This window comes from Hypanus sabinus, chromosome 31 (assembly GCF_030144855.1).
Source record: "Hypanus sabinus isolate sHypSab1 chromosome 31, sHypSab1.hap1, whole genome shotgun sequence".
Lineage (NCBI taxonomy): Eukaryota > Metazoa > Chordata > Chondrichthyes > Myliobatiformes > Dasyatidae > Hypanus > Hypanus sabinus.
Genome location: NC_082736.1, coordinates 30,213,688 through 30,234,949, shown reverse-complemented (window position 1 = coordinate 30,234,949; position 21,262 = coordinate 30,213,688). Strand labels below are relative to the sequence as shown.

The window sequence follows — 21,262 nt, the reverse complement described above, 5'->3', positions numbered from 1 at the left end:
ACATTGAAATTTCAAGGCACCTACAAAAAGAGGCCAAAGGGCTTCACAATGCACTTTGGTTTCGTCTTTTGAAAATCCTTTTTTTCTCCTGTAGCAATTCTCATCAAAAACACAGCAAGCCAACCCTAAACAATACGACATTCAGAGAATGAAAAAGGAGTGACCATTTTCTATATAACGATGATTGAGTTTAACTAATTAACCCGCTCCTTATGATTTATTGTCTTGATTAGGACATAATTATTCACACTGTACAGCAGATGCCAGAGCTAAGAATATTAATTCACCTTCTGAGAGTTAGCTTCTCTCAGTAAGGCAATATTTCTGCAGTTCCAGTATTTACCTCCACGTCCTTTTGAACTGATTTTCCATGTGTTCATTGTTTGATCTTTAAGCTGGATGCAGGCAATAATTCACCTTGTTTATTCATTACTCGTGGCTTAGCCCACACTTAACTAATTTTAGGAGTAATTTTGGAGCATTTCTTTGCCAGTGTTTTGACCAGAATAAGTAGGTAAGTCAGCCGAGGCTAAACTGTTTCTGCAGTCAGCTGCGTCTCCCAACAGTGATCACCATTTTATATTCTCACTGGATTTTCCTGCTACTGACATCAAACTCGTCTCTTGTGACAGTGACAGAAAGAACATTTCATAAACACCTGAACCAGGTATGCTCTAAAAGTAGGGATTTTTGTTTTAAGGTTTTAAGCGATTTCATCATCAGGAATTTGCCTGAAGTAGAGAATGGTAATTCTGTTTAAGTTAAAGAAACATTTGTGCAAGGAGCACTTGCATGAGCAATTGATTCTGAATGATGCATGGCAAGGACCTGAAAAGAATTTTGATTTGAAGTAGCACAGTGTACTGATAAAATAGCAAGTTTGATTGGCCAAGACAAGGTTTTGCTAATTTATAATTATCCTTTCAATGACATTCTGGTGACAATGTTGCTTATATAAAAGCAGCAAATTATCAGGAGCCATTATTTTGCTGAAAGTGAGAAATGAAATGTAGTAAAGCATTGTTTCTCAAAGGCATGCTTCCTTACATTGACTGAGACCCAGACGGCGAGGAGGAGAATAGAAAATCAGCAGTGAAAACAAAGATTTAGGTCTGAGATTTGCTTTGTTAACACTAAGTGAAAATTAAAAAAAAACATATACATAATGTTTAACTTCTGTGAACATGGTCATTGCTGGCAAGGTAAATATTTATAGCTCATCCCAATTTGTCCTCTCCCTTTCCTAGGCCGGCGAGCAATTAAGACTCAACCATAGTGAGGTGACACCGCAGTTGACTAAAAGCCTAAAAGCTGTTGCCGTCCATAATGAACACCTTGGGTTTTCCAAAATGGTAACCGATTCAAATTTCTGGTGTGGTCTTTTTTTTTCAATTTGGCTCAAATTTTTGATTAGCCCATAGGAGAGAGGGCGGAGAGGGGGCGGGGGTGTGGCCATATCAGGATTATTAGTCCAATTACTCAGTCACTATATTACCATGTGTTGCACTCATAGTTGATAACTTCAACATGATTGGTCACAGAAGTACATGGAAAAATTAAATATGATTCTTAAAATACAAGTTTGGTGTCTTAGCTACAACCCAGAGATGACCACATAGTCTGCAAAGAAATTAAGACTTTCTGTAGTGAGCATGGAAGGTGACTAGCCCAGATTCTGTCTGGATAGCCTCCAACCTGATGGCATGAATATTGATTTCTCAAAATTCCAGTAATTACCCTCCTTCTCCTTCACCGTCTCCCAGTCCTGTTTCCCTCTCTCACCTTATCTCCTCAACTATCCATCACGTCCCTCTGGTGCTCCTCCCTCTTTCCTTTCTTCTATGGTCTTATGTCCTCTCCTATCGGATTCACTTTTCTCCAGCTCTTTATCTCATTCACCAGTCAACTTCCCAGCTCTTTACTTCACCCCTCCCCCTCTCCTGCTTTCACCTATCACCTACCACCTTGTACTTCCACCTCCCCCCACCTTCCTACTCCCTTTTCTTTTCAGTTGTGATGAAGGGTTTCTGCCAGAAACACCGACTGTCCACTCTTTTCCATAGATGCTGCCTGACCTGCTGAGTTCCTCCAGCGTTTTGTGTGTGTTGCTTTGGATTTCCAACATCTTCCGATTTTCTTGTGTTTCAAATTCTCCTTGGTACTTTTTAGTGCATGGATAGGGATTTCAAAAGACAGTTATTAATTTAATAATTTGTTTCAAAGTTAATTGCTGCGTGGAAAGAGTGAAGATCTTTTTCTGTGAATGCTAGTGCCAAATGCTATAAAAGGACAATTCGTGCAATGGGGAATACCAGCTGAGTCACGTAATATAATTTTTTCTAGGAATATTTTGATCATGATTATCTTTGCCATTATGATTTCACCATGCACACAATTGTTCATGTTGTTGGAAATGAGGAAAGACAATAAAGGTAATTATTTAGAATTTGTAAAGATTGTTACTTATGAATTAAATATTGATTTTGTGACATTTCAAGGTTGGGTTAATGTGAAGTGAATTTTATATAAAGCAAATTAGCAGGTTGTTAGGCACTGAACTAAAATGATGGTGATATGTCTGAGTAGGTAGGTGGTGCATTTAGCTGTGGCAATTATTCTCTGAACACAGGAGATTTTACATTTTCAATGATGAGATTAGAAGGTTATGGGAAAACATCCATAATTTAGCTTTCTGATGGGTAATGCTTTTCTATTTCAGAGTACACATGTAATGCCCGTGATGGTGGTCAGACAGTAAAAGATTGGCCTGTTGAAGAAAAAAACAGTACTATGTTATCTACCCTTTCAAGGAATTATGAGAGAAGTGGATAAGGGTTCTTTTTTGGTGCAGAGCAGTATGGTATCAAAGGATCAGCAGAGAGTTGATGATGATTTTTTTCAACACAATAACTTGCATTTCAACAACAATAACTACACTAACATTGTAAAATGTCCCAATGTCTTATCAAACAACCAAGGATAGAGCATGTGACAAATAGTTTAAATAACTCTTACGGAACATTTTGAAGGAGGATGCAGAACTCGAGAGACTGAGATATTTAGGAAGAGAAGCTTAATAATCAGGAAAGGATGAGTGAAGGAAACACATTTTAGGGGCTTGTTTTTTCATTTGGATTTCAGTTAATCATAAATCTGAGTATGTGAAAGATCTGTATTACTCTTGAAAAGTTGATTCTGATAGGACATAAATCCCTTCTGCAGTTTTATTAATTATTTATCTCTTTATGGAGATACAGTGCAGAATAGGCCCTTCTAGTCCTTTGAACTGTGCCGCCCAACAACCCCCCAATTTAACCCTTGTTTATTGTAAATTGGGATAATTTACAATGACTAATTAACCTACCAAGTGATGTGTCTTTGGACTGTGGAAGAAAACCGGAGCACCAGCATGCGAGAGCTTACAGGCAGCAGTGGGAATTGAACATGTGTCGCCGGTACTGTAAAGCGTCATGCTGCTCTGTATAGACTTCCAGATGAAGTTCTGTTTGAGGACACCAATTTGTATGACATTAGGGTGATGACTTTTTGCTTTACTTCAGATCATTTAAGTCAGGGGCAAAATTGAATTTAAGTATTTTGGGTCAAGGAGTACTTTTCTTACTTCAACTTGTACAAGTGTTGAGTCATGAGATTAATGTTCCACACTGCTGTGCTGGTGTGTGTAATTGGGCATTGGCTGAATTCTTGATCCTGTTTATGTTACCCTGCCTGAATGGTAACTGAATGGATAATCTAACAGTGCAGACATTATAGTTTGGACGTAGGAAGAAAGGTCAGAGAGGCGAACTAGAGAATTAAGCAGCTGCCTTCCTAGCTGCATGGCATATTGGGAAATAAGTATCCGTACCTTTTTGAACCAAAGAGTCTATCAGAGAAACCCAAGACAAATACATTTCAAAGTAATAAATTTTAACAGGTGTATAAATTAGTCATGTTTTGCACTTCATTGAGACATGGACTTTTAAAGGGTCTCCCAAACAAAGAAATATAATTAAAAAAACCCTTCACCTCTTTTCACTTTTTTCCAGATGGGAGGCCCCTCTACCTGTGTAACTGTGCCATGATGTCCTTCGCTACTTCTCTTGGTCTTTGTTTGCAACCCCAGGGTGGAGATACCTTTAAGTAAATTTTACAGACAGAAGTCCCTTATTATTTACTTTTCTCTAAGAAGGCCAACCTGGTAATTTGCTGGAGCGTGTAAAATATATTTTTGATATATTAAACTGAGGGTGGACCATTTCTCTTGATGGCATTAAACTTGAAAACCTATGAGGTAAAAGTATGAGTCAAGATTGGTGACTTATTATAATAGTTTATTCTTACAGTACTTGCACTAAAACCACCTTTTCTTTTATTAGCCTGTAGTTTGGAATTTTCAGATACTCTCAGTGGTCACTTTATTAGGTACACCCGTACACTTACTCTAATCAGCCAAACATGTGGCAGAGACACAATGCATAAAAGGATGCGGACATGGTCACGAGGTCCAGTTGTTGTTCAGACCAAACAGCAGAATGTGACTGAAGTGACTTTGATGTGGAATGATTTTTTGGCGCCAGATGGGGTGGTTTGAGTACCTCAGAAACTGCTGATCTCCTCGGATTCTTCACCACAACAGTCTCTAGAGTACAGAGAAGGGTGCAGGAAACAAAAAGACATCCAGTGAGTATCAGTTCTGAGGGTGAAAATGCCTCGTTAATGAGAGGGGTCTGAGGAGAATGGCCAGACCAGCTCAAGCTGGCAGGAAGGCGACTATAACTCAAATAACCACCCCGCTACAACAGTGGTGTATGGTTATCTCGAACAGTGGAGCATCTCGAACCTTGAAGTGGATGGCCATGAACGTACACTCCGTGGCCACTTTATTAGGTACAGGCGGTACATAATAAAGTGGCCACGGAGTATATATTGTTGTCAGGGTCAGCTTTGCTGAATTGACAAGGTTGAGAATGCTGAATGTTCAGTTCTACATGTAACATTGAAGTGGATAATTATTCACGGTTGCCTGCTCAGAACAGTTTGTAAATCAGTCTGCTGGAAGTATTGGCAGTTCTCCTGTTTTTTTAGAATGATGCTGCAAAGATTGCTGGTGGCTCGTTTTTCTCATTTTGAAAATGTATCGCACTGCAATGAGGTGTGCTCTCACTTTAAAGCTGTAAATGTACATCTTTCCCGAATAATGGCGCAGTGGATTAGAATCAATATTTTGTTTTATGCACTCTACTGCCTGCATGGACTATGCACTGCATTTTAATTACATTCTGAGTGGTTGAGACAAATGCTTTGTATAACGTTTGATTAAGTGAAGTATTTTTAACAATCATTTTAATTTGAGGATCTATTATAATTCTGACTCTTCTGAGGCGTAAAGTATAAATGCCAACATTGCTGCGGTAAGCAAGTTATTTGAGTGGTTCTGCTTTCATCTGGTCTGACTGGTGCGACAGCCAAGATGATCTGAAGCTATCAGGTGTATACTTAAGTAGTTAAAGTGCAGAATGTTCAGCCTATCTGGAATGAAAATCTATATCCTACTAGTGTAAAAATCTTTCTATTATATTTTGTCGATCTTTTTTTTAAATGCCATTTCTGAAAGTAATTTAAAAGTGTTGGGTTTGGTGGGAGGTTGGAGTGGGGAAAAATGCGAGCAGGCAATGTAGTGAATATTCTCATTAAAATTCTCTAATTTAAAATAAATCAGTATTTTATGGTTAGATACAAATTAGAACTGTGAAATGACTGTAAAAGATGGGATGATGTAACACAATGACCATAAGGAGCAAAATTAGGCCATTTGGCCCATTGAGTCTGCTCCATCATTCCATCACCTTTCTCAATCCCATTCTCTTGCCTTCTCCCTGTAATCTTTTAACATCCTTACTAATGAAGAACCTCTCAACCTCTGTTTGAAAATACCCAATGACTTGGCCTCCACAGCCATCTGTGTCAATAAATTGCACAGATTCATTGCTGAACAAATTCCTCTTCATCTCTGTTCTAAAGGGACGTCTCTGTATTTTGAGGCTGTGTCCTCTGGTCCTACACTCACGTGCTATATGAAACATCCTCTCCACCACTCTCTCTCCAGATCTTTTAATATTCAATATCACATTATCATTAGTGTGGAAATATGATCCTGATAACAATACTTAAGGTCATAAAAATATTAGAGCATTTTATAGTTTAAAGAGAATTTCTTTAAAAAGTCAGTTGTGACTTGCTAATCATGTTTAAAAATTATTCACTGTCAAACTTCTATATAATCTTCATTATTATTTCTGTTAATCATCAATCCAGGGTATTACTGTATCTGCTAGGTAGAAAAGTTTGAGGCTATCAACTCAAATGTTCAGGAAATCTTGTCACTAATAAACAGGAATAAAATGAACACTGTTTGAAACAGAAGTTGCTTTCAGTAAAGATGTATACATTTCCCGAAAGAATTCTCAGAACATAAAAATGCATCACCATAGAGGGGACAAAAATGAGGAAGATGAGCCTCCAATGCTTAGGTTAGCAGTAGATAATACACTTGTGCAGCTCTGGTATATTGAAACATATTTCCATCAGAAGCATCACTTTTTATCACTGAAACATATTTCACACCAAGCCTTGGGCGTGTTTCAGTTTAAATGTGTTCTTTTCACAACATTTGGACTAATTTCTTTTATGAAGAAAGTTATTAACCCTTTGAACATTTAGTTTACGAGTCATTTCAGAAATCATATTGTTTTCCTTAAAATTAGGGAGCTTTTATAAAAAAAAAGGCAGGGCATTTCACTTAACACAGATAGTTTGTCAAAACCAAATTCACTGTGACGTCAGATATTCTACACTTTGTATTATGGAAATAAATGTAACTACAGAACAGATCTAAGGCTCGTAAATTATTCAAATAAATTGCAAATTTTTCTATTGTGTTTAAATTTGTTTCAGTTGCAGCTTTTCCTGCAATAGTTCTCAGAGTTAAGTTGAGAGAATCAAATGCCATGACAGGTCAGCTAACCATTATTATGTCCATTTGGCTTCTCATTTAAGGACATATAATTCATGGTCTAGGTACATAAATATCTAACTTATTTTTTTAAATGTTTTAGCAAAACTGTCTTCAAAAGTAACAATGATACTCTGTTTTCCCAATTATGATAATGTCCTAAAACAACACCACAAGCAACACCATAAAGAACTAAATATCTTAAAACTAATTTTCTCTTTTAAAACACTTTGCAGAACAGAGGGAAACAAAACATCAACAGATGATACCACTGGAAGTATGGGGAAATTTAAATCCTGCACAGAGAAACAGAATTTTTATATATATCTATATATATATATATATATATATGTATGTATGCATGTATGTTTTGCTGAACCATATGCAGTAAATCTTCAACATGGTGGGAAAAGAATGCATTGCTAAAAGAATTTCTACATTGTTTACTTGTTTGATACTAAAACACTTCTGAGTCTTTAAAATGCCTTATGATTCCAGAGTAGGCTGTTCATTCTTTATCCCACTTCTAACCAAAATGCAAAAGAAAGAATGGCTTGAATACAATTAGGAAGCTGTGTTTTCTTTCTAAATATCCAGCTTTTTTAATCTTTTAAGCATATTAAATATAAATTATATGACAAATGTACAAAATATTGTGCCAGGCATTTTCTGCTGGACTTTGTGTTTTGTCCCTAATGGTTTTTATGATTTTTTTTTGTAAGTATCTTTTGTTTGCAGTGCATTGGAGATGAAAAATGCCGTAAAGCATCTCTGCAATCACGTGTAAGAGTATTCAGCATCTGGTATCCCACCGTCTCTGTAACCTCGGTTACTGCCAAGTGCTGTTCTATGACTGTTCTTGTAAATACTTGTCCCATTGGATGGAAATATGGTGTGGATCACATACTCCTCCTTCGGTCGTTGTTGGTTGTTGAGTGGTATCATCTGAAACCCACTCCCTCGGATTTCTAAAATGGAATTGTCTTTTTTTGTCCCTGCCTCTGCGTAGTCGTCCTTTTTCCTACAGCCTCTGTTGTATGGTTGATCCTGTGAGAAAACATTCCGGTTGTTGTTGACGTAACAGCAGAATGCTGCAAGGACAACAACAATGAATACTAAAGCTGATGCGCCTCCAATAATACCAGCCAGGGGTAGGACTACTTGGTCCGATTCCTCTTGCTCCCGGTTTAACGTTGTGGTCGGGCTATACAGATCAGCAGTCTCAGCTTTAGCACAGACCGGAGTCTCATCTCTTACATAGAAATTGCTGGCCTCCATCGTAACCATGCAGATGATGTAGGTCGACTTGGGCTCAAGGGCTGTGAGAAGATATTCAGTCTGGTCTCCTTGTACCAAGGTTTCAGTGATGGACCCGACTGACGGGTTATGGTCGAGTCTCAGCCAACTAAGCCTGAAGGAACTGACCGGCAACATTGTCCTCCATGTTATGCGAATGCTGTCAGCTGTTAAAGGCATTACATTGATGATTATTGGTTTTGTTCCCGACCCTCCGGACAAAGGATGGTCTACAGTCAAATCTGGTGGCTTCAAGTTTGGCTGCCTTGGTTTATATGTGAAATGTAATCCTTGAGTGGCAGTTACCGTATGTATGATTGGGGTTGTCTTTGGAGCTGGATTGCCACCACGTAAACATTCATTCATTTCTGTTTTGATGTCTTTGACCGCCATTCCTCGAACTTTTTCGGGACCTTGGCACATCAACCCCCTCACGTTAACGTGAAACGCTGTTGTTTGCAACCAGTCTCTCAGCCACATCATCTTGCAGCCGCAGTACCAAGGGTTGTTGCGTAACAGCAGCTGATTCAAGTTGACCAAGTCGTCAAAGACTCCTTTGGGCAAACTCGTTAGATTGTTGTTCGATATGTCCAGTCTCTGCATCTGCCTCATTTTTGAAAAAGCATTGGGTGGAACATAACTAATGAGGTTATCCTGAAGATACAGCTTTTGTAAATTTGAACTGGGAAGATTTGTTGGCGGAAAACTCAGGGAGTTTCTGATCAGTGAAAGTTCAGTCAGATTTTGCAGCCTGCTGAAAGTTTCATCTGCAATTCTTTGATTAGCTAAAAGGTTACCATCCAATACCAAACGCCTCAAGTTGACTAAACCTTTGAAAGCATATTGTGGAATGGTTGCAATTCGGTTGTCATCCAATCTCAATTCCTCCAGTGTTTTCGGAAGACCAGTCGGGATGCTGCTCAGGTGATTCCTCGATAGGAAGAGCAGTTTAAGGTGCTTACTGTCAGCAAAAGCGTCTTCCTCAATACTAACTGTGGACACTGAGTTATCATCCAGATGTAACTTTTCCAGGAGAGGAATCCTTGCCAGTGCATCATGGGTAATGGCCCTAATGTTGTTGTCTTGAAGGTGCAGCTCTCTGAGTGATCTAGGAAGGTTTATTGGAAACTCGTCCAAAGAATTTTCATAAAGATAAATCACTTTTATGTTCAAAAGATACTTCAGTTTGTTTGGGATCCCGGCATTGTTAATCTGGTTATTTTGCAGGAAAAGTGTTGTGGAGTCTTCTGGTATTTTGGCAGGAATGGATGACAATTCCCGATCATTGCAGTAAACAAATCCATTGTCACACCGACACATCGAAGGACAAGCGGATAAAACACTTGGCATCAGTAATGTTGGGATGGTAGCGCAGAACAATAAACAATTTTTGAAATCCATTGTTCAAAGCAACATTCGGAGGTTGGTAATTTATATTTCTGTCCGCTTATAATCTGCAGGGTAGGAGAAATTAGAAAATACATGTTAGTTAATGAACAATAATTCTTCTCACCCTTTCTTCCTCATGCACAATTCCCCAAACAAGATGACAGTTCTGTAATTTCATTTTTCATAACTGGTAAGTTGCAATTCCCTTGCCTTCTGAATTGGCTGTCTACACTAATGAAAAATGTCGTAATTGGAATTGGTTTATTATTGTCACATGTACTGTGAAAAACTTGCGTTGCTTTACTGTTCATACAGATCAGATCTTTACACAGTGCATTCAGGTAAAACAAGAATGAAGTATAAAGTGCAACGTCGACAAAGGAAGTGCAGTGCAGGTAGGCAATGAGGCGCAAGATCATAACGAGGTAAACTGCGAGGTCAAGAACCCTACCAGGGATTCAGTTGTCTTTTAACAGCAGGGTAGAAGCTGCCCTTAGTGAAGCTCACTGCTAAAGTGCGCTTTCCTTCTGTCAATGAACTTGAAGACATACAAGGGCTTATTTACCCACCAGTAGAAACATTATTTTTTCTAATCGTTTGATCTGTTGTCAGATTTGCTTGGATAGTGGCTTAGAGTGAGCAGTATGTGATCATGCAAAGCCAGGACAGAGTTGTTAGAAACACAGAAAACCTACAGCACAATACAGGCCCACAAAGTTGTACCAAACAGGTCCCTACCTTAGAAATTACTAGGCTTACTCATAGCCCTCTGTTTTTCTAAGCTCCATGTACCTATCGAAAAGTCTCTTAAAAGACACTATCGTATCTGCCTCCACCACCATTACCGGCAGCCCATTCCATGCACTTACCACTCTCTGAGTAAAATATTTACCCTGACATCTCCTCTGTACCTACTCCCCAGCACCTTAAACCTGTGTCCTCTCGTGGCAACCAATTCAGCCCTGGGAAAGAGCCTGTTACTCTCCAGAAATTTGCGCGGTGGTATAAAAATGCCATAAAATTGACTTAACTTAAATTAAAACTTTACATTCCTAGCATTTACATACGAAAATGAATGTGGCGATAAGAATAACCACCGAACTAATTTTACCTGGTAGTAACAAAATTCCTTAAGGTTAAATATAAATCAAAGATTTGATCAAAATCAAGGATTTCTAATTAAGAGCAGTTCTTGCTGTTCTACTACGTTAAGGTATGTTTTCTGAAATGAGAACACATTTTTTCCTCAGGAAGTGTTATTTCTGGGAGCCTGATTCTTTCATGAAGTTGTATTCACACTGAGTTCACTTTGGAGTTAAACACTTGCTTAGTCAATTAGCAAAGATTCCCTTCTCAGTTCACACCTGTACTTTGACTACGATAGATATAAATTCATGAAAATTGGGGGTTTTGGTCACAAAATATATTAATTTTCAGATTAGATGTTAAAAATGATTATATTGATTCCAAATGGAATTACTTTTAGTCGTGCTATTAACATTTACAACATGCTTGAACTGTTTCTGTAGTTTCACAAGTATTTTTGACACTAATTCAAAGCTGTCTGTGCATGGATTTGACCCGATTGATTTTCATGGACAAGGTCACAAGTGGGGTGAATTATAAACATCTGTTTCTGTCACTTATTACTGGGTGAGAAGGAAGATACTGTTTCTTTGTTGTTTTGGTCTGCTTGTAGTTTGGAAGAAGTTTGGAGTCTGGAGGAACGACGAAGTGTAAATTATCCAGGTATCCCATATCAGAATCCGTAAATGCATATTGTCCTCTCTTTTGCTTTACAACGATTGATTGAGAATTATGTAAACTTGACCATCCTCTTCGTTTGGGAGCTTGTTTATTTTCCTATGTCTTAGTTCATGATGCCTCAAAATTAGAACACAAGGCTGTATTTCTACTGGAAAATTCATTAACACCTTTTATTTATTTGAAAGTATTATTTTATTAAAAATTTTAAATGTATAGAGTATATTTATTATCAGACAGCTTCCTCCCCTTCCTTTCCAGTCCTGAAGAAGGATCAAGGGCCTAAACGTCTACAATTTATTCATTTCCATAGATGCTGCTGAGTTCCCCCAGCATTTTGTATGTGGGTTACTTCTGATTTTCAGCATCTGCGGACTTTTTTGTGTTTATAGTATATGCATTCTCACACTTCTCAGCACTGCCACACAAGAAATATTGTTATATCTACGTTATGTTCAGTTTTCCTTTTCATTGATTCCCTGTGGAAACAATCTAAGGATTTTTTAAAACATTGGTTTTAGCTCCATAAAACTGTTCATGGCAGCTGGGTCACTCTTCAGTGCATCCCCCAGTATGTATCATAGACCATGGAATGTGACAGTCTGCAGCATTCGGTGGTGGACGTCTCATTGTATTGGAAAACCAGTAAATTTTATGTCGATCTTTCACAGAGTTGATCATCTTTGACAGCAGTTGATGGTTCAGTCAAAGTGTGCCCCTGAGAAAAGTCCAAAGAGCACAGGAGTTCTGCACTGTACAGCTGCCTGCCTCAAACTTCCGAAGAAATCACTGAATTTCTTTCCAGACAGATGCACATTCCAGAAGTAGATAGATGGTTTCTCATTCCCAGCACAACTGCTTCATGGGCAGCATAAGGTGACATTGAGTCTCTGACTGTGCAAGAAGGATTTACCAGAGAACGATCTTCTTTCTTATTAATAGTCGTAGAAAAAGTACAGCACAGAAACAGGCCCTTTGGCCCATCTAGTCCAGGTCAAAACCATTTAAACTGCCTACTCCCATCGACCTGCATTGGGACTACAGCCCTCCATACAAAGGAAGATTGGATAGGTACCATCCATGTACCTATCCAAACTTCTCTTAAACATTGAAAGCAAGCTCACATGCGCCACTTTTGCTGACAGCTCGTTCTACAGTCTCACCACCCTCTGAATGAAGATGTTTTCCCTCCTGTTCCCTTTAAATTTTTTCACCTTTCACCTTTAACCCATGATATCTAAGATTATGTCATACTTACATATTGCCTGTTTGAATGTTCTATTAATGAAGTATTTTGTTCTACGGTCTTGTGCCATATCACAAACATGAGAAAGTCTGCATATATTGGAATCCAAAACGGCAACGCACACAAAATGCCGGAGAACTCAGCAGATCAGGAAGCGTTCATGGAAATGAATAAACAGTTGACATTTCACCCCGAGACCCATCTTTGGGGCTGAAAAAGAAGTGGGAAGATGCCGGAATAAAGAGGTGGTAGAGGGGAAGGAGGCTAGCTGGAAGGTGATAGGTGAAGCCAGATGGGTAGAATAGGTAACGGGCTGGAGAGGAAGGAATCTGATAGGAGAGGAGAGTGGATCTCAGGAGAAAGGGAAGGAGGAGGGGACCCAGGGGAAGTAATAGGCAGGTAAAAGAGGTTAATGGTCAGTGTGGGGAATAGGGAAAGGTGGGGGGGGGGATTTTTTTTAACCAGAAAGAGAAATCGATGTTCATGCCATCAAGTTGGGAGGCTACCCAGATGGAATATAAGGTATTGCTCCTCCACCTTGAGGGTCACCTCATTGTTGGCCACCAAGAAGTCCCACTGTGGCGGATGGAGGGGAGGTGCTTGACAAGGCATTCCCCAATTTACGATGGGTGTCACCAATGTAGAGGAGGGCACATTGGGAGCACCGGACACAACAGATGACCCCAGCAGATTTGCAGATGAAGTGTTGCCTCACCTGGATCCTCATAGATTTTCCTACTGTGCCTAGGGACTGTTCTTTCAATGCCTCACAGAGTTATGGTCAAACATCTCCTTTGAGGCAAGATTTGCTAAGAGTGGTGGGTGGTAGGATGCAATCCAACTGAAAGGTAGTTTTCAAGTCAATACACCTGAGCATGCAGTAATACTTGGTATCCGCTTGGTCTCAGAATTTACTGCACCCAGCAATACGGAGTTTAATGTTATTATTCATTCCTGAGCTTGTTCTATGTTGGTGTGCCACTATATCATACCTGTTTCTTCAACCATAATCGTGCTTATCTGTCATTGCAGCAAAAGCCCTGATAGATTACTTCCCTGCTGTGTTGAACAATGAACAATTTTGCATTCAGTTTCTCCTTGCTGCACTAATACGTGGAATCTTTCTCTTCCTTTGAAACATCAATTCCCTTTATGATTGGAGAGGGAAATTGAAAATCTGGTGGAGTGGTGCCACAGCAGCAACCTCTTACTCAGCATCAGCAAAACCAAATAGCTGATTATTGACAACAGGAGGAAGAAATGAGAGGTCCATTAGGGGGATAGAAGTAGTGACGGTCAGTAACCTTAAATTCCTTGGTATAGTGACTTCAGAGGATCTGTCCTAGGACCAGCACGTGTACCATTTCAAAGTCTGCATGGCAGCGCCTCCACTTTTTTTTTAAAGAAGTTTGCGGAGATTTGGCATGTCATTTAAAACTCTGACAAACTTCTACAGATGTAGAGTGGCGCATTTGACTGGTTGCCTCATGGAAGCACCAATGCCCAAGTAATGGAAAAATCGATGTAGCCCAGACTGTTACAGACAGAGCTCTCCCCACCAATGAACACATTTACAAGGAATTCTGCCAGAAGAAAGCACCATCAATCATCAAGGACCCCTACCATCCAGGCAATGCTGTCCTCTCGCTGCTGTCATCAGTAAGAAGATACCACACCACCAGGTTCAGGAACAGTTAATCCCCTGCAATCAGTGTAGATTACTTCACTCACCTCAACACTAAATTGATTCCACAGCTTATGAACTCACTTTCAAGGACTCTACAACACATGTTCTTGTTATTTATTGATTGATTATTTGTTTCTTTGTATTTGCACATTGCTCGTTTGTCAGTCTTAGTGCGTAGTTTTTCATTGATTCTATTGCATTTCTTTGTTCCTCTGTGAATGCCTGGAATCTCAAGGCATCTCAAGGAATCTCAAGATAGTATATGGTGACGTGCTTCGATAAAAAAACATTTACTCTGACTAGGCCTCAGTTTTATATATTAACAGGCTTTCATTTATTTTAACTCACACGTACAAATTGTAAGGTGTGTGATTCTGGAAGAGAATTTATGATGATATTTGCTTAGCAGTTTAGACCTTTTAACCTTTGGTTAATACCATGAAGAAAATGTACAATCAATTTTTGTGTAGAAATATAACTGTTATCAATGCTGAGGATCCCTTGGGGGATCTGGAATTTGATTGCAATTTTTACTAATGATATTATGTGAAGAACCTATTTAAAAACACTTATCATTCGCTTGTTTGGCAGAATTCTGCTCTGAACTAAGGGTCTGTGGACGGAGTCTCTTTGTGGACTTCAATTCAGAATTGAATTTTATATTAAATATAAATAGTTTAATATTATTGAATTTTTGCTTTTAATGTTTGCATGATTTGTTTTCTTTTCCCTCTGTACACTGGGTGTCTGATGGTCTTTTTTAATGTGTTCTTTTGGGTTTTGTGGCTGCCTGTAAAGAGACAAATCTCAAGGTTGTATAATGTATACATACTGTGATAATGAATGTACTTTGAACTTTAACAGGTGTGTTGTATTCGACTGCAGACTGCTGTAACATTCATGGATTCAGGGTCTTCTTTTGTGTGACAATATTTTATGACATCTTGTGTGCTACATGTGCTTTGTGCTGTGTGTGGCTGTTGGTACTGTGTTTTGACCTTGGCCCCAGAGTCACACTGAGGTTATTTCCAAATGTCGAGGTCAAGTTTGAATCTTGTGTGCCTTCTTGGCTCAGCTGTGAGACAAAACAGCCTTGTGCAAAGAAGTGGCGTTAAATTGGTTTTGTGAAGTTAAGATTCTCTGCTCTCCTAAATTATTCCCTTGAGAAGCAATAGTTGTTCCACCACATTTTAAACCTCAGAAGGATGGTTCCTTGGATGGGAGTATAGAGAATTGTAACTCAGAAAGTGAAGTGTAACAAATGTATTTTATTACAATACTTTAAAACAAATATGGCCTTTACAACGGCTTAAATTTATGTGACAATTTTCTGTGATCCTTCTCCTCCTCTACCGTAAATGTGTTTGACAGGGATCAGATTTATTTCGGCTTCATGGCCTTAAGCTTTGGGTATCTTTGTTCCCATGCATTATCTTTTTAAAGGCACCAATGAAGTGCTTTAAACACTTGTTGTGAAGATATTGAGTATAAATGGTAAGTGTCAGTAAAGAAACTCTTTAAGAAAGTTTGAAAGGCATATGTATATTTTTTGCTTCTATTGAGTCAGGTTTTCTGGAGTTTCTCTTTCACACTGGGATATAAAACTTTGTTTTTTTTTAAACTTTCTGGCCTGTATTTTAATATAAAGGTATATTAATACGTGTGTGTGTGTGTGTGTGTGTAGTGTAGTGTACAACAAAGTTCAAATTAAATATATTATCGAAATACATACATATAAGTTGAGTGAACTTGGTCTTTTCTCCTTAGAGCGACAGAGGATGAGAGGTGACCTGATAGAGGTGTATAAGATGATGAGAGGCATTGATTGTGTGGATAGCCAGAGGCTTTTTCCCAGGGCTGAAATGGCTAACATGAGGGGGCGTAGTTTTAAGGTGCTTGGAAGTAGGTACAGGGGGGATGTCGGAGGTAAGTTTTTCCCACAGAGAATGGTGTGTGTGTGGAATGCACTGCCAGTGACGGTGATCGAGGCGGATACAATAGGGCCTTTTAATACACTCTTACGTGGAGCTTAGAAAAATAGAAGTAGGGAAATTCTACGTAACTTCTAGAGTATGCTACAACATGTGGGCTGAAGGGCCCACGTAGAATTTCTACGTTCTGTGGCACCATCTGCAACCCTGAGATTCATTTTCTTGTGGACATTCACAGTAAATACAAAGAAGCACAATAGAACCAATGAAAACATGCATACAACAGGGACAGGCAAACAACCAATGTGCAAATAGGGGAAGTAAATAAATAATAAGTAATAAATATTGTGAACATGAATTGTAGACTTCTTGAAAGTGAGTCCATAGATTGTGGAATCAGTTCAGTCTTGAGATGAGTGACATTATCCACGCTGGTTCAAAAGCCTGATGGTTCTCCGCATATAATAAACAGTAAGGATACTGAGTTGGGGAGGTATTATCATGTCTTATAATTTTGGAGAAATTCATCTATTCCTTGCAGGATATAGATTCTGCATGATAGTATGTGTTACTGCTTCCAAATTATATTCAAATTGTTCTATGAATTGGAACATTCATCCAGTAGATAAACCAATGGCTAAGCATTGTTGTTGTTTCAGCAATTGGTTTTATTAACATTTTGATTATGTTACATTAGAGGAAATGATGAAGAGGGATAAATGTTGGAAGAACCTGGATTTCCAGCATCAACAGAATTTTTTGTGTTTATAATTAACTATTCAGATTGACAAAATACTTCCAATTTTGTTTGGCCAAATTATTGTTGACTTGAGGAAGCATCATTTAACAGTTGCCTTGATACTTAAAGGTAGATTAACCTGTTCTGAGCTGGAAAATGGGAATAATTGGGTGCAGAGTTTCAGGGTAAAGATCTGTCAGCAATACTCAGAATCATTTGTTTATTGCCTTAGTATCACCTTCCTGCAAAAAAAAACCGAACAGTCCATGATCAGAACTATAAAAAGTATTTTTATGCATCAAGTTATGTGTCATTGGATCCTTGAGGTTGTCATAGCCAGGGATAGCAATGGGGACAAGCTCCCACTACCTATTAAATGCTCCCATTGGCGTGAGCCTCAAATAGCCTCTGACAACCAAGTCCAGCTCCTGGCCTTCACATGTGGCGTAGCTTCTACTAATGGGAGAAGGAGCTAAAGCAGGTTACTGATCCCCTTAAACCAGCCTCATCGGGCAGACGAGGCTCATCAGCCATGGCCGACAGCTCATCTAGGAGAAGGAAAACTCTGGTCTCAAACCTCTGCTGCCTTGTGGCAATACCCATTCATGGGAAGGCTTCAGGAGTAAACCTCAAGGAAAAATCCAGAGCTGGAGACCCTGAGGTAGTCCAACATTGAGTTCAACACTGACTGGCAACACGGTTGGTGTGAAACTGTATCAGTCTCTGGCATTGCTTTGAATTCATCAGCTGTGTGGCCTCATATGTGCCGTTGTTAAATGTGAAACTGTCAGTTTGAATAAAAAATAATTAAGCTGGTAGCAGTACATTTTTTTCTGAGGTTTATGACACAGAACAAAGATATACAGTTGATTTTCTTGTCAGTTTAAGAAAAAACCTACCCAATCCCACTTCCCAGCACTTAATCTGTCATGTCTCTTCTGTATATTTCAGACATTTTGAAAAATGTGTTTGGTGGTTCGTACAGTGAGATACGGACCCCAACCAGCTCTGAATGAAAATCTTTTCCACATCTCCCCTCTAATCCTTCCTTATGTCAGACAAAAATAGGGAAAGATGGAAAAGTAGGTTCGGTGTTCTCACTTGGAGCTTGAACAAGTACTGGAAAACCTATCATTGAGTGTAGGTAGTACTCCTTTAGAAGAATATCATTGAGCGTCTGCAACTATATTAACCATAAATTTAATAGTGAGTGTTTTAATCTGAGAATTTATGTGTGCCTAATGTTTGTTCAAAATGTTCAAGTTACTAGTTTGTCATTAAGAGCCTATAATTTGAAAGTAAGTAGAAAAGGCAATTATTTTCCCACATTTGTGCTAGAGCTTGTCATGCATATTTTAATTCCTAGATATTACAGACAGTATTTTAATGCCCAAATATTACAGTCAGTGTGGTCTAATTGTCTAGCACTTCAATTCCTCCTCTGAACAGCTTGAGCTGAGCACAGCTAAACAACTGCTTTTTCAATGACGTTGTCAGCTTTTGTATACGGGACTTTATGAGGTATAGTGACAATGTGAGCAGACCAAATGAGCCAAGCTTCCTTCATCCCAGCTAGTTACTATTCACCATTGTATCATAGTCATCCTCTTAGCATTCCCTCAGGAGCAAGGATCACTAGCTTCCCCTAAGTTCTTCTGTGTTCTGAGACAACTACTGAGGCCAGTGTGGGGGAAATCACAGCATCTTCCACAGATCGGGGCGGGTAGGTTGGTAGTTTGTTGAGGTAGTTGTGCTGTTTCTGCTGTTTGTGTGCTTGAATAACACCCCAAATGCTTCTTTATTTTGAAAAGAGATTCCCCAAATCAGTGAGCATTAGCATTTTGAGCACGTATTTTTGTTTTAGTCTTTCTATCTGATAATTTCTTCCCTTGACAGAGGGTCTGATTTTTAGTTTCTGGTTCAAGTGACATCTGAAGCATGTGGCCCATACAGTGGTGTGAAATGAGCATGACGAGGCCTTCATTTCTAGGGATATTAACCTGGGACAGCATGCCGATGTTGGTTTGTTCATACGCTTCCAATGGAGTCGAAAGATTTTGTGAGACCGTACTGGTGATGAATTTCGAGTGCTTTAATGTGATCCGGTAGATCTCATAAACATATGTCTCACTGCTCCTCACTATAAAAGTGTGTTCTGTGTCAGGACTGAGGTCTTGATCTTCAAATATCAATGTCCTTGATTGTCCATGCTGGGATCTTCAAGGTGGTAAATTTCATTAATGCCTGCCTTCACCAAAGGTGCCTCCAGTGATGTGGGAATTGCTCCATAATTTCCAGGGTCTCCCCATTCACTTTTTGTCATTGGAGGATAGGGTTTATCAGCAGAGGTTTTCTCTTTGATAGAGGATTTTAGTTTTCCAGCTATTGAGTAAAGGTCTATCCCTTTATATACTTAATTGAATGAGCTAGGAGCCTGGCCTCTGGGAATTATCAAACATAAGTACTTTCATCATGCCACAATTTTACTACTGAGGTTTGGGTGACCTTGATCTTGAAGCATAACCAAACCAGTGTCTGTACTGCACAATAGAAAACGGTGCTTCACCTCCTTCAAGAGTACTGTTCTGAAACAGCCGACTGCCAGATAACAACTTGTTACAAGACACCCACATATGAAAGCCTGCCAATTGTTGCCTGGCTGCTTTCGTAAAAGCTAATATCCAGCATTAGGCTTCTAAGCACCCAACAATGAGCAAAGGTGAAACAAAGCATCTACAAAGTCATGGATCTGGAGGTCATAAACTGAGACCTCAGCCAGGGGATCCTCATACCTAGGATGTGATCTTAATGTACTTTCTTGGTTGTGGGATGGGAAGAAATGACATGACACAGGGTATGTAGAGAACAAAAACTGAATTGTGTTTACCTATCATGCATTTCTGATCCTCATATCCAGGGTTTAAATTGCTGTAAGTTTGTAACTTTGTCCGGTTATGTTTCTTATGTATCTAACAGAAAACAAATAAAATTGAACTTCTCTTGTAAGATTTATTTAACATGGAGCTGAAAGATTAATTCTTTATGTTGATGTTTAACTGACATTCATAATTGTTTAATTTTCACTTATACAGTTTATTAAGATTTAAAAAAAATATTTCTTAGATATTGCCCTTGTGGCTAAAGGGATCGGGGGATATGGAGAGAAGGCAGGTACAGGGTTCTGAGTTGGATGATCAGTCATGATCGTACTCGAAGGTCCGAATGGCCTACTCCTGCACCTATTTTCTATGTTTCTATGTTATTGAAATACAGTATCCTGCTTCCTCAACTTTCACCCCATAATATATTCAAGAACAATGAAATCATATGCTTCATTGTACATTGCTTTATAGAGCACATAAATTTGAGCCAGAGCTGTCATGTAGTTAAACTGCAGACAGATATTCACTGCTGTTTCTTTTCTTCAGCTTCTGTCTAGATTATGACAGACATTCCACGGTTATATTGCTTGGGGACTAGATTTTGGAGTTTTCCAGTTCTCAAATTGTGTTACAGTCTGCGTGATTTAAATTCTTTGTGTTGTTCATCAATACACATGTGAGTTGGATTTGCAGAGATCCTCCGACTCTTGAGGGATGATAACAGGTGACTGCTGGTAAAGGCGAATGACACATTAGTAATGAAACTAATCTCAGGAATAAGAAAGGCAGGCTTGTGTGTACTTGATTCATTTTGGGTTAATATTGTTTTTTGTTTATCAAAAGTCAACATGTTCTTCTATGGCCTTGAACTTGCAATGATTCTGACAGTATAGGAGTACTTAGTGAGTATACTTTGAAAGGCAAGTGTACACAGAGATGTGATACCAAAATAAAAGGAGGGACGTAAAAGCATATGAGACCTGCATATGATCACCGTTAGAAATAGCTGGAAGTTCATGCCAACCAACACCCCTTCTCATTTAATTTTTACAGCTGCGTGGACCAGCCATTGCTCAGAGCAGAAAATTCTTACACAGCCTGAAAATTATGTAGCACTTTAAATTAACATTATATAAAAGAAAATACCAGCTGTGCGGCAACAAGGGCTATCTGCACGGGAGCTTTGTAGTTACTGCACAGCAGTGCACCCACGCAGCTTAGAGGGAACAGTGATGCCAACCATTTCTATCTCAGGAAATACCGTGACAGGAGGGCTTTCATATGCTGTGTGAACATTTTGAATGATAAGTTTC

General features: G+C 39.0%; 2 protein-coding genes across 4 annotated transcripts in view; one reads left to right on the top strand and one right to left on the bottom strand.

Annotated features, from left to right (window-relative positions):
- Positions 1-21,262, top strand: part of LOC132383707 (ADP-ribose glycohydrolase MACROD1-like) — a 1,398,038-nt gene that overhangs the window by 60,768 nt on the left and 1,316,008 nt on the right. The window lies entirely within an intron of this gene.
- The window catches only part of LOC132384018 (leucine-rich repeat transmembrane protein FLRT1-like), a 227,851-nt gene that overhangs the window by 860 nt on the left and 205,729 nt on the right, over positions 1-21,262 (bottom strand). For 2 of the 3 annotated variants that reach the window (XM_059955294.1, XM_059955293.1), the window contains exon 2: positions 4,030-9,765. In XM_059955294.1, coding sequence (XP_059811277.1) covers positions 7,793-9,712 — 1,920 coding nt within the window. In that variant the 5' untranslated portion in view covers positions 9,713-9,765 and the 3' untranslated portion in view covers positions 4,030-7,792. Of the gene's footprint in view, positions 1-4,029; positions 12,408-21,262 lie in introns of those variants that run through there. The other variant, XM_059955295.1, reaches the window with a different exon arrangement.